Source organism: Hyperolius riggenbachi, chromosome 5 (assembly GCF_040937935.1).
Source record: "Hyperolius riggenbachi isolate aHypRig1 chromosome 5, aHypRig1.pri, whole genome shotgun sequence".
Classification (NCBI taxonomy): domain Eukaryota; kingdom Metazoa; phylum Chordata; class Amphibia; order Anura; family Hyperoliidae; genus Hyperolius; species Hyperolius riggenbachi.
The window spans coordinates 181,591,590-181,606,079 of NC_090650.1; the positions used below are offsets into that span (position 1 = coordinate 181,591,590).

General features: G+C 43.9%; 1 protein-coding gene across 1 annotated transcript in view; it reads left to right on the forward strand.

Moving 5' to 3' along the window:
• The window catches only part of LOC137518507 (polycystin-1-like protein 1), a 330,792-nt gene that overhangs the window by 93,670 nt on the left and 222,632 nt on the right, over positions 1–14,490 (forward strand). The window contains exons 6-7 of the mRNA XM_068236461.1: positions 7,159–7,340; positions 7,453–7,696. Coding sequence (XP_068092562.1) covers positions 7,159–7,340; positions 7,453–7,696 — 426 coding nt within the window. The remainder of the gene's footprint in view (positions 1–7,158; positions 7,341–7,452; positions 7,697–14,490) is intronic.

A 14,490-nucleotide genomic window follows, 5' to 3' on the forward strand; every position in this document is an offset into this window, starting at 1 on the left:
AATTTAAAATTGGGAAGGGCTATACCTCCCAGGGCAGTAGGTAGTTGCAGGGTCGCGAGTGAGATTCGCGGTGTCCCTCCACTCCATAGAAATTTCACCAGAACTTTGTCTATTTTGTTAAAGATATGTCTCGGGACCCATATCGGAGTCTGCCTGAAAATATAGGTTATTCTAGGTAGGTAAAGCATTTTAATCAGGTTAGACCTGCCAGTCACTGTCAGGGGAAGTGTAGCCCACGTTTTGCAGTGTTTTTCAAGGGAGTCTAGAATGGGATTGAGATTAAGTTTTAAATAGTCTGTTAGTGGATATTGGATATGGATACCCAAATATTTAAACGTTGAAACCCACTGCAATGGAGTAGCAACTGCCGTTTCTCTAGCACTATCATCTATCGGAAAGATGGAGGATTTCCCCCAGTTAATACAAAGCCCCGAGTATACTCCAAATTCTTCTATAATATTTAATAGTTTAGTCAGTGATTCATTGGCATCCCCCAGGAAGAGAAGAAGATCATCGGCGTATAGCGCGACTTTCTCCACTAGATTACCAACGTGAAGACCCTGAATTTTCTGTTCCGCCCTTATCTTAATTGCCAGTGATTCTATGGCCAAGGAGAATAGAAATGGTGACAAGGGGCAACCTTGTCTAGTTCCCCTGTATAAGTTAAATGTCTGAGACATAGTCCCATTTGTTAGAACCCTTGCTCTGGGAGTGGCATATAATAGTTTTATCCATCCAATAAAGTTAGGACCAAATCCAAAGGATTCAAGTACGAGCCATAAATACTGCCACTCCACAGAGTCAAAGGCCTTCTCAGAGTCTAGGGAGACTATCACTCTCTGGCCACAGTTGTCATGTTTAGTTGCTAAATTTGTAAATAATCTTCTGAGGTTGACATCAGTCCCCTTCCCTGGCATGAAGCCTGTTTGATCAGGGTGAATTAGTGTTTCCAGCATTGGTCGAAGGCGATTCGCTAAAATTTTTGCGAAGATTTTCGCATCAATGTTAAGCAGAGAAATCGGGCGATATCAGCAAGTTCTATAAACTTGGTCACTCCCAGAGTGCACCTCAAAAAATCTGGAGACAGAGCCTTCTGTCATGCTGCCCCTACTCTTTGGAACTCCCTACCACACCCAGTAAAGACAGCACCATCCCTGGAGCTATTCAAATCCAGACTGAAAAGCCACCTGTTTAGCCTGGCATTTCCAGATTTATAAAATTCTTCCCCTGTACCACGATGGTCGGAGCCATGCTTATGCGCTTTGAGTCCCACGGGAGAAAAGCGCTTTACAAATGTTATTTGTTGTTGTTGTTGTTGATATGAAGAACAGAGGAGGGGATCTCTTCCCTTCTTGGGGATGACCACGATCAGGGCTTCCTGCATTGATTCAGGTAGTGCTGTATGTTGATCTTGCCCCTGGAATAGGCTGAGTAAGCGTGGGGATAAAATATCTGAGTAGATTTTATAAAACTCTGCTGGGATGCCGTCTAAACCTGGAGCTTTATTAGATTGTAGTGAAGATATTGCTATGTCTATTTCCTCTTCTGTTATATCCTTTTCTAAAGATATAGTTTGTTCTTCTGATAGCTTAGGAAACGGGATGTTTGCGATGTAGTGATGCAGTGAATTTATGGGTTGATGAAATTTAGTACTGTATAGTTTTTTGTAGTAGCTGGCAAATTCAGAGGAGATATCAGTGGGATCTGTCAACCTGATCCCATCTGAGGAGCATATTGCGGGGATAGTGGTAACCGGGGTGTGTTCCCTGGTCAGCCATGCGAGCAACCTACCGCATTTGTCACCGTATTCAAATATTCTTTGTTTTGTAGAAAGTTCTGTTTTCTTAGTTGAGGTTACATGTAGTAGTTTAAGCTCAGTGACCGCTATTTGCCATGCAGAGTAGGATGCCCTATTTGGCTGGACAAGGTATCGTAGTTCAGTGTCTTTTGCTTTATTTTCCGCAGTCTGCAGGGTTATGAGCCTATTTTTTTTACATGTTCGGATCTGAGACATGTATTCCCCCCGTGTGTAAGCCTTGAATGCATCCCATACAATGGAGCTATTGGCCGTGCCGTCGTTGTCTTCCCAGAATAATGGTATAGTAGACATAATTTTGTCCTGTATATCTTGATCTTTGACCCAGTGCCCGGAAAGTCGCCATGGTCTAGTATTAGAGTGATGTCTCAGGCATAATGCTGTCATAAGGGGAGCATGGTCGGACAGAGCCCAGGGTAGCCGTTCCATTCAATATATAATATTCAAGGAAGAGCTAGTGGCCAATGTGAAATCTATCCTTGAGAGGGTTTTATATGAGGCAGAATGACAGGTAAACCCAGGAACCTGTGGATGTTTCCACCTCCAGACATCCACAAGTCCTAACGCCGTAACCCAAGACAGTAGTTCGGTAGAGTCTCTGGGATTAGGTATTTGTCGGTCAGACGGGTGTAAAACCATGTTGAAGTCACCAGATATTATAACTTTACCAGGACTCCAATCAGATAGTATTGGAACGAGTGAGTTCAAAATATCCATGTTGGCCGGAGGGGGCAAGTAGACCCCTATAATTAAAACATCTTGCAGATGTATTAAAGCGTGTACTGCAACATATCTCCCATTAGGATCTATTTTCAAATGTTGAAGTTGAAACGGTAGTGATTTCCTAATAAGGACACTTACACCCCTGGAATAGGAAGAGTAAGTTGAGTGGTAACAGCTGCCCACCCAGGGACGTTTAAGCGCCAACACCTTGCTACCAGTGAGATGTGTCTCCTGTAAAATGCATACATCTGGGCTATGAGATTTCAGATAATTAAAGATAAGTGCTCTTTTGAATTTATCGTTTAATCCTCTCACATTCCATGAGAGGATTTTGCAATCTACGTTATGCGACATAATCCAGAGGTATGAATTATTTGTAGCCAAGGAAGTACATAGTATTTATTGTTTTTTAACAGCAACACCACGAGAGAACCCACCCCCCAAAAACACAGCCCATTTCCCCCCACCCTGTATGCCAACAAGAGATACTTATACCCGAAACAAAACAGGTTAAATCTAGCAATATCTAGATAACTTCACGGGGCGCCGTTCTCGGGGCAGAGGCTCCGCTGCCCCACACTCCCAGCAATTGGGGTTAACACTTATTGTTGCATCCACCATAGGGTAAACATTTAGAAAACAAGTATAAACATCTCAAGGTAAACTCAACATATATAACATATATATCCCCCGTAAGTACATTTTCTCAGCGTAGATCAGGTTGGCAGCACAGTAATTGTTCCTGTGCAATCATATCTAGTAATAGAGGTCTTCCTTGTGATTACATGTGTCTGAAGATTTATCAAGCAGAGTACCATATTCCCAGTACCATGGGAGATCTGTCGATGACACTCCTTTCTTACCAGGTTGTTTGTCTTAGTTTGATTATAGAACTGTGGTTAGTATAGGCCTGGGAGAACTAAGCAAGTTATTAATGAGAGTGCCTCCATAGTACGTTCTTCTTGCATTGATAAATTCTAAATATTGCCTTATCGAGATCTTATATTAGGTTTTGGCGCCATCTAGTGAGCGTCGCTATCTGTTACATGGTAAAGGTTGTGACAGAGAATCGTCTCTATCCTTACTTACTATGGAGTCAGCTCATATTAAAGTTAGTGGATTATTAGTATGGGAACAATTCATGGTAGGAGTAAGAGTAAGAACCAGAACAAAAACAAGGGGGGAGCACCCACTGTCAAATAGAGAAGGTGCAGAATTGTGTCAGTAACTTGCTGCACAGAAGATTGCAGAATGCAGCAATTGTCTGCCCCAATATATTTGCTTATTAGTTTAATCGTTATTCATTACGTGATCATCCCGTATAATATAATATGGTATAGTGTATAGTATAGGGTAGTCGTATTACACAGCAGGGTTGTTAGGTTAGGTAGGATTGAAGCGAAAGGGAATAGTGTAGTTTAGCGTAGTTAATAGATCACAAGTGCATGCTCTACACATCGTACATATATGTACATCACTACCCCATTACGAACATATTTTTTTAGGCATTACACAATAGCAGCCCTCGCTCTTTCCCTCCCCCTCCCCTCCTCCAACCATCCGTATTCTAAGTCCAATCGGAGAGAGGGGTGCACCTAAAAAAGTTGGATGTCCACAGTATGCGCACTCCCCTACCAACTCCCACCGTTCTATCAGCTCCTGGTTCAGAGAACCAGACCATATACTCATATGTCTAAGCAAAGTTCATTATCGCTGAGTCTCAATTCTCTGCAGAGGTTCACCATGTGAAAGTGGATCATTCGCCCATGCCCCCTATCACACCGCTCAGTCACTAAGTCAACCTTTTTCTTAGTTGCAGCTTTGGCGCCATTTAGTTCCAGCCCGCCATATTGTGCAGCTCTGAAAGATTATAATTAAGGCCGTTCCAGAGATAACCAATACCCAGGGATATCATTCATAATATACACATATCACGAAGTATGTTCTGCATAGCTGGTCCCCACTAATGAATGTAGGAAATGTTCAGGGCTGGGTGAGCACCATGATGTACTGTAGTATTTATCAGCAGGATTATAGTCTGCAGCCATGCGTGCAATAATAACGGCTGTCTCCCAGGGCTCAACGATCGTTAACACCAGACTAGGAACAGTCAGTAGCCGTTATGGTTGTTAACATCATAAGATAATCAGCAACTGAGCGAAATAGAAAGGAGGAGAATCAAGGTAAGTAGCCCTGTACCTCGCCATCACTAGAAAGTCAGTACTTACGAGGGATTCAACGTATCGATTAAGGAAGGACCTGATCCGCTACTCCTGCTGCTGAGGCACCGATTCCAACCAGGTGAGTACTTGAGCTGGTTTTTCAAAGAAAAGGACTTCTTCCTTATACTCAATTCGTAGTTTTGCAGGGAACATCATCGAGTATTTGATGTTACGGTCTCTGAGCTTGGTCTTGGCGTGGGCAAAAGATCGCCGCAATTTCTGAACTCCTGTAGAATAATCCGGGAAGAACATCAGATTTGAGTTCTCCAGGGTGATCTCTCCCGCTTGTCTTGCCGCTTGCAAAAGGACATCCCGGTCCCTGTAATTGAGGAATTTGAAGATCAGCGCACGTGGCGGTGCTCCAGGAGGGCCTCGTTTATTGGGTATTCTGTGCGCCCTTTCGATAGCAAAGAAGGGGGAGAAGGCTGCGTCTGGAAGGAGCTGTCGAAGGAGAGTTTCAATGTAAACCGGGACATCTTTATCTTCGGTTCCTTCTGGGAGACCAACTAAGCGCACGTTACTGCGACGGTTCCTGTTCTCCGCGTCCTCGGCTCTTTCCTCCAGGGTCTGAATATCCTTTCGCATGCCTGGAATAGCGGCCTGGTGCTCTGCCACCCGATCCTCGGTAGCGGAGGTACGTCGTTCAACCTCCGTAATTCTTTCACGGATCCTTGACATGTCTTGTCTGAAGAGCCCTAGTCCAGCATCAAGGTGATCTATTTTAGCTGTAACCGCGGCTTGGGACGCCCTGATCGCCTCCATGATATTATCCACATACGGCGGGAAGACTTCTTGCTCTTCCTCCTCTATGTCTGATGCTGGGTCTTTGTCTTGCTTCCCCTTAACTTTATTACCGCCGGGAGTAGCAGGGGGTTTGTCAGCTCTTTTGTTCCTCTGCGACATCGTGGGTCCGTACGGAGTATAGCGCAACAAGGAGGTGTTGGTGCGTGACGGACCAGGCCCGGAATCCCAGTCAGAGGGAATGTCTTCCTTTTCTCCGTTCGGAGGCTCGTACCACTCCGCCAGTTTACCCCCAGGTCAGTGCTTAATGGCTTGGAACGAAGTAAAGTTATGTTACCCAGGTAGATGCAGAGTTTTTTAAGGGTAGGGAAGTCTGGGGCCGCGGAGCTCTCCACCACGCGTCCTCTTAGTTAGCCATCCAGGCCACGCCCCCCAGTGCAAGTTTTACATTGGGCCCTCCAATAACAATAACAATGCATATAGCGTAGCGCTACCTTATCTGCCAATAATATACACAGTAAGAAATGTGTAAACAGAGGAAGAGACCAGTTTGTTTATGATTATCACTATTCAAAGCATAGATAGAAGTGGTCATTACCAGCATAGCACAATTGAAGAACTAATACTGTGGTTGAGGGAGGGCCCCTTTTGTGAAAGGGCCAGGTGCATTCGCAACCTCTTCATCTCCTATTGCTACGTTACTATATGCTTCAGGCCCTTCCACAACATTTTATTATTATTATTTTTTATTTATATAGCGCCAACATATTCCACAGCGCTTTACAAAGCACAATAAGATGACAAGGGGAACATAGATACAACTAACAAATGTACAGCAGAGTTCCAAGCAGCACAAATATTGTTACAAAACAGTAAACATTAGGAGGATGACCCTGCCCTTGCGAAATTACAATCTAATGCGTAGTGGAGGACACACTAGGTAAGGGGGTGGAGGATGGATGAGGCAGTGACCCTTTGCTTCTGATTACATTGTGACAGATAAGTAAATAAGGGCTATACAATGTTATAAGCTTGTCTGAAAAGGTGTGTTTTAAGAATGCGTTTGAAGATGTCCAGGTTTGGAGCATGACGTACAGGCTGTGGAAGAGAGTTCCAGATAAGGGATGATGCTCGCGTAAAGTCCTGGATGTGAGTATGAGAGGAGGTGATCAGCTTAGAGGCCAGGATAATTTCTTGGGAGGAGCGAAGGTTGCGGGAGGGACAATATCTTGAGAGTAGTGAGGAGATGTATGGAGGAGACAACTCGTGGAGGGCTTTGTATGTTAGAGTCAGGAGTTTGAACTGGATCCTCTGGGTAATGGGTAACCAGTGGAGAGAACATTTCAATAAGATTAAAGAAAAACATCATAAAGTGTCACTGGAATGAGCAATGAAAATAAAAAAGTATTTTTTACTGTTACTCATACTACAATTAACTAGCAAAAGTCAAAAACAAAAGGCAAAGGTTATCTTTGAAACCATGAGAATTCCAGAGTGAAACCAGGTCAGTTTATCTCACTCGAAGATTTCACTGTGTTTTCTGCAGCTAAAATGTTGTTTTTAGGTTTTTTTTTTTAAACCACATTAAAAGCAAGGAGATTGAACTTTAAAATAACCATCCTAAAATACCTATACTAAAATGACTTTGTTCTACAGGTTTTTTCTCATTTCAAATTTGGACATCTATTTCTAACTTCCTCATATGATCAGTCACAGAAACTTAAACCCAAGACTGATCTACAAACAATTGTGGACATTCAAGATAATATGTATTACCACTGTGGCAAAATTCAATGTTACAGTAACTATGAATCAATAATCAGCCTTGGCAGACAAAGGTAAACCTGCAAGTTGTTGAGTTACATCTCTGTTTTTAATTAATTCAGATATGTTGCTGTAGTATACCAATGCCCAGTTCACATTCTTTTTTATCTTGTTATGACATATTAGGACTGAAGCATATTCAACATTACTAAATATCAGAAACCACAAGTGGATAGAAAGGAATGTAGGAAGATCAAGTGCTGTTGCTCTACAGTTTGCCCTTTACAATCCTCCGACTAATCTGTTTACAATAATATCATTACTAACAGAATGGTCTCCTTCAGGATGTGTTGTTACCTCTTCAGTTACAGAGTCACTAAGAATCTACCACTTTGCTTCTTTGATGGATTATTTTAAGACTGCATTTGAGGTACAGTAAATTATTGATTGTATTTGATCTCATTGCCACTGGAAAAGTACAATTGTAATATCTTGACCATGTTACTAATGCAGAAACTGTAATAAAAAAAAAAGTTACAAAGGAAGCACTTGATGTGTTCAAAAGTATTAAATGGATCCTCGCCTCTCTATGCAGAGAGCGGCTCACCTTAATAGATGGCTGAAAATGCCAATATTGACAGTTCAGCATATAGGCGTATTAGTGGATAAACCACTGTTGATGATCTGTCCTTGATCGCCCGATCTGTGTAGAAGCACCGTCCAGGGATATTAGTAAATCACATGATATTTGTGCCAATAGGCAAGTAACAAACATTAATTGGATATAAAAGATCCTTTGCTTTGGTAATAATTAACTGCCTCTGATGAAACAAAGGTGAGTCTTGGGAAAAGCGTCAGGCCACTGCCTGCATTGTATTTATTTTTTCTGTCCAATAAATGTTTATTACTTACCTATTGGCGCAAATAGCCTGTGATTTACTAATATCCCGATCCAGCCGAGGACTCATCTGGAGAGCTTCAAAAGCTTCCATATTGGATTTGATCTCTGGATGGTGCTTCTACACAGACGGGACTATCAAGGACAGATCAACAGTGGTTTATCCACTTATACGGTTGTATGCTGAAGTGTCAATATTGGCATTTTCAGCCATATAAGGTGAGCCATTCTCTGCATAGAGAGGTGAGAATCTATTTTATACTCTTGAACACAAGGAGCACTTCCTTCTTATCATTTTCTTACAGTTTCCCAGATGTATTATGGTGCTCTACTGATGAACAGCTGCATACTTGTGTTTTTAACCTCGGAACTATTTACAATATGCTCCAAGTGAGTTCCCTCCTGGACTAAGGGGTTGCTATACAATGTTACTAATACATAAAGAGACTGAAAATGCAATGTTTACATTTTGCCTGAAGAAACTGGAACTAGAATGTTTATGTAAACCAAAAGATGTGGACATACCTAGTAAAAATGTTTTATATATGAAACAGTGCATTACTTGGCCTAGCTGCTTCAGGCACAGGTGTATAATGGGTGGCATTGAATTCCACCCCACATTGAGGCAGTGGAAAAACTGTTGAAACTATGTTAAGAAATTAAATAATTCATTTTTTATATCTTTTTGCATTTTGAATTTGAATTCCTACCTATGTTTGCAAAAATTTCCTCGAAATCGAAAATTGCACTTTCTATGCGAAAAATTACTTTGGCTAAACTTCACAAGCAACAGAAGCCTGAGATATTAACAATGAGGATATAATTATATTTCTGCACATGCCAAACTTAACAGGTGGGTATTTAAACACATAGTCTAGATTTAAAGTCTAGATTTAAACACATTCAGAGATGGAGCTGTCCTGATCTGTTGGGGTATGGAGTTCCATAATGTAGGAGCAGCATAACAGAAGGCTCTGTGACCAAAAGTTTTCAGGTGGACACTGGGTATGATTAGATTATTAGAACCTGTGAATATGAGATGGCAGGGATTGCTATGCAGCCGCATCATTTCTTTCATGCTTCAAGGGCCCAGATTATGTAGTGATTTAAATGTCAGTAGGCTGACCTTCAATAGGATCCTCCATTTTATAGGTAGCCAGTGAAGGGAGTACAGGACTGGTTTTATGCATCAGTTACGAGGTTGGTTAGTTACAGGTCTGGCAGCAGTATTCTGTATAAGCTGTAGGTAGTACAAATCTTTGTTTGGAAGGCCGATGTAGAGAGCATTACAATAGTCCAGTAATGATGTAATGAAGGCATGAACTAATGATGGCAGATCTTCTGGGGGGATTATTATTATTATAATTTAGTATTTATATAGCGCCGACATATTACGCAGCGCTGTACAGTGTATATATATATATTGTCTTGTCGCTAACTGTCCCTCAAAGGAGCTCACAATCTAATCCCTACCATTGCCATATGTCTATATTATGTAGTGTAAGTACTGTAGTCTAGGGCCAATTTTTTAGGGGGGAGCCAATTAACTTATCCGTATGTTTTTGGAATGTGGGAGGAAACCGGAGTGCCCGCAGGAAACCCACGCAGACACGGAGAGAACATACAAACTCTTTGCAGATAGTGCCCTGGCTGGGATTCGAACCAGGGACCCAGCGCTGCAAGGCGAGAGAGCTAACCACTACGCCACCGTGCTGCCCACGGGATGAGGTGCTTTATTTTTGGGATGTTCTTCGGGTGACAATAGGATGATTTCACCACAGCAGAAATGTGAGTACTGAAGTTCAAATCCCCATCAATTAAACCTCCTAGGCTACGCACATGCTCAGAACTGTGTAGATCTGTGCCTTCTATTCCCAGTGATAAAGATTTCAAGTGAAGTTGTTTTGTTGTCTTGCGCTGCCCTCTGATTAAGAGGACTTCAGTTTTATCTGCATTTAGTCTCAGCCAGTTGTCACTCATCCATTGCTGTAGTTCTGCTAAGCAGGTGTTTATAGTTGGAGTTGGGTCTGACACACCAGGCTTGAAGGAAAGATATAACTGGGTGTCGCCAGCATAACAGTGGTATGTCAGGCCGTGTTTTTGGATTAGTTTTTCAAACGGTAACATGTTAATTGTGAATAGCAGGGGAGAAAGGATTGAGCCCTAGGGAACCCCATATTTAAGTGGTACAGAGGTGGACAGGAAGGTGTTGTGATGTTTCCTGAAGCCAGACTGGAATGGGTCATAAATCATGTTGTTTTGTAAGATTTTGGCTTCTAGCTGGTGATATACAGCTTTTTCAATTACCTTGTGCAGAAAGGGAAGGTTGGATACAGGTTTGTAGCTGGTGGTCAATCCATCTGGGTCCAGGGAAGGTATTTTGAGGAAAGGTCTGATGATTGCTTTCTGCCGTAAAGCAAGAAATATCCCCGATTGTAAGGAACAGTTTACAATTTTGCGGAATGCCGGTATAAACAAGTCAGGACATTTCAATATGAATTAGGTTGGGCCAGGATCCAGGTCACAGGTAGTTTGGCGAAGGTGAAGGAGGATGCTTGATGTCACTTCTTCATCAGTTTCCTTGAAGTTTGACCAAGGTGTTGCGTTGTCTCTGCCAGGGCCGGCCTTAGGTTTCACAGCGCCCTGAGCAGAACCAGATTTTGGTGCCCCCCCCCAAATTCATCCTCTTCGCGTGTGAGCGCACCACACACATACACTAATGGGGGGGGGGGGGGATCTGCTGCCTAAATACACTAAAAGGAGATCTGCGACTGTAAGACTAGTAGCCTAAGCCTATATACACTAAAGGGGGGATCTGCCTACAGTAAAGGTTAGATAGGTAGCTGCCCCCAGTATAGATTAGATAGGTAGCTGCCCCCAGTATAGGTTAGATAGGTAGCTGCCCCCAGTATAGTTTAGATAGGTAGCTGCCCCCAGTATAGATTAGATAGGTAGCTGCCCCCAGTATAGATTAGATAGGTAGCTGCCCCCCCCCCCAGTATAGGTTAGATAGGTAGCTGCCCCCAGTATAGATTAGATAGGTAGCTGCCCCCCCCAGTATAGGTTAGATAGGTAGCTGCCCCCAGTATAGATTAGATAGGTAGCTGCCCCCAGTATAGATTAGATAGGTAGCTGCTGCCCCCAGTATAGATTAGATAGGTAGCTGCTGCCCCCAGTATAGATTAGATAGGTAGCTGCCCCCCCCAGTATAGATTAGATAGGTAGCTGCCCCCCCCCAGTATAGGTTAGATAGGTAGCTGCCCCCCCAGTATAGGTTAGATAGGTAGGTTCCCTCAGTATAGTATAGATAGGTAGCTGCCCCCAGTATAGGTTAGATAGGTAGCTGCCCCCAGTATAGGTTAGATAGGTAGCTGCCCCCAGTATAGGTTAGATAGGTAGCTGCCCCCAGTATAGGTTAGATAGGTAGCTGCCCCCAGTATAGATTAGATAAGTAGCTGCCCCCAGCATAGGTTAGATAGGTAGCTGCCCCCAGTATAGGTTAGATAGGTAGCTGCCCCCAGTATAGATTAGATAGGTAGGTGCCCCCAGTATAGGTTAGATAGGTAGCTGCCCCCAGTATAAGTTAGATAGGTAGCTGCCCCTCCAGTATAGGTTAGATAGGTAGGTGCCCACAGTATAGGTTAGATAGGTAGGTGCCCCCAGTATAGATTAGATAGGTAGCTGCCCCCCCCCAGTATAGGTTAGATAGGTAGGTGCCCCCAGTATAGATTAGATAGGTAGCTGCCCCCCCCCCCCTCAGTATAGGTTAGATAGGTAGGTGCCCCCAGTATAGATTAGATAGGTAGCTGCCCCCCCCCTCAGTATAGGTTAGATAGGTAGGTGCCCCCAGTATAGATTAGATAGGTAGGTGCCCCCAGTATAGGTTAGATAGATAGCTGGGCAGCACGGTGGCGTAGTGGTTAGCTCTCTCGCCTTGCAGCGCTGGGTCCCTGGTTCGAATCCCAGCCAGGGCATTATCTGCAAAGAGTTTGTATGTTCTTTCCGTGTCTGCGTGGGTTTCCTCCGGGCACTCCGGTTTCCTCCCACATTCCAAAAACATACGGATAAGTTAATTGGCTCCCCCTAAAAAAATTGGCCCTAGACTACAGTACTTACACTACATAATATAGACATATGGCAATGGTAGGGATTAGATTGTGAGCTCCTTTGAGGGACAGTTAGTGACAAGATATGTGTGTGTGCGTATGTATATATATATATATATATATATATATATATATATGTATGTATGTATATGTATATATGTGTATACACATATATATATGCACACACAATGTACAGCGCTGCGTAATATGTCGGCGCTATATAAATACTAAATAATAATAATAATAATAAAATAGCTGCCCCCAGTATAAGTTAGATAGGTAGCTGCCCCTCCAGTATAGGTTAGATAGGTAGGTGCCCCCAGTATAGGTTAGATAGGTAGGTGCCCCCAGTATAGATTAGATAGGTAGCTGCCCCCCCCCCCCCAGTATAGGTTAGATAGGTAGGTGCCCCCAGTATAGATTAGATAGGTAGCTGCCCCCCCCCCCCCCCCCCCCTCAGTATAGGTTAGATAGGTAGATGCCCCCAGTATAGATTAGATAGGTAGCTGCCCCCCAGTATAGATTAGATAGGTAGCTGCCCCCAGTATAGATTAGATAGGTAGCTGCCCCCCCAGTACAGGCTAGATAGGTAGGTGCCCCCAGTATAGATTAGGTAGGTAGGTAGGTGCTCCCCTCATACTGGAGGGGGAGCCGCGGGGAGGGCAGCCCGACCTCTCCCTCCCTTCCTCTCCGGGCCACCCTCCGTGCTCCCCCCTCCGATGCAGACTGCAGCAGAGCCAGAGAGAACAACTCACCTCCCTGGTTCCGATCGCCGGCGCCTCTCACGGTGTCTCACTTGCCGCTGGTCTCCTCTTGTACATTGACACTGATACACAGTAAACTTCCTGTTAAGCAGGAAGTTTATTGTGCATCAGTGACAATGTACAAGAGGAGACCAGCGGCAAGTGAGAGGCGCCGGCGATCGGAACCAGGGAGGTGAGTTGTTCTCACTGCTGCAGTCTGCACTCTGCAGGGGGGAGCACGGAGAGCGCCCGGAGAGGAGGGAGGGAGAGGTCGGGCTGCTCTCCCCGCGGCTCCCCCCTCCATCACGGTGGCCGCACGGGGGGGGGGGGGGGGGGGGGGGCGGAGCGAGACGGACACGGCCAGCTTCCAAATTGAAACACATGCGGCCAGGCGGCAGGAGCGCCCCCTGGAAGCCGGCGCCCTGAGCGATCGCACAGGTCGCTCAGGTCAAAGGCCGGCCCTGGTCTCTGCTAATGTTCTTCAACACTATATTAGGCTCAGATGCTGTAAGTTGGATGATGGCAAAGACTTTGCCTGAGAAGAAATGGACAAATTGCTCCCAGAGGTCTTTTGAAGGCTGGATATTAGATTTATAGCATGCCGGGCTGCAGAGATTATTCACTGTGTGGAACACTTGGGCTTGTTTGTTAACTGCATTTAAAATTTCATGTGATAAAAAGGATAACTTTTTCTTAGTGATTACACTTTGGTAGTACTTCAAGTGGAGGATTAGGGCTCAGACACACTATAAGCGCTTTTCTGAGCACTAAGCTGTCAGCCATCACTTTTTAGCTGTCAACTCAACGTCACTATCGAAATGCGTACAAACAGGCGACATATAAGTGTAATGCACAAAAAGATGTGCAAAAAAAAAACCAGCGTGGCCTCCAGGGTGCCATACTTACCAAAAAAAGAGGGTACATAAAAGAGCCTGGTCCTCTCTCACCTATAAAAAACAAAGATAAAAAGAAACATCAAAAAGTTGATGAGGAAATAAACCTTCACAAAATACATACAGCAGTTTCAAATTACCAATTCAAATTGATATCATAACCCTATTCATCCCAAATCTGACCGTATCACGTTCTCTAATCCATTTTGTTTCCTTCATAAGCAGTTGTTTCAATCTATCACCACTAGAGATGAGCCGAAATTTTCGAAATTTCGAACTGCTTTTATTACGAATGCGAAATTTAACATTACGACCCAAATTCGTAATTTCGTAATTAATTTTCAAATCGTAATTTACAATTTCGTAATCGAAATTTTACTCCCGTAATGACGAATTTCGTGTCTCCAACCGAAATTTTACTTTTTCAAGTTTGTAAGGGTTTCTATCCCTCTAGATGCCTAAAATGAATAGCACAGCCAGCCAGCCAGCCTCCTCCTCCTCCTCCTCCTCCTCCTCCTCCTCCTCCTCCTCCTCCTCCTCCTCCTCCTCCTCCTCCTCCTCCTCCTCCTCCTCCTCCTCCTCCT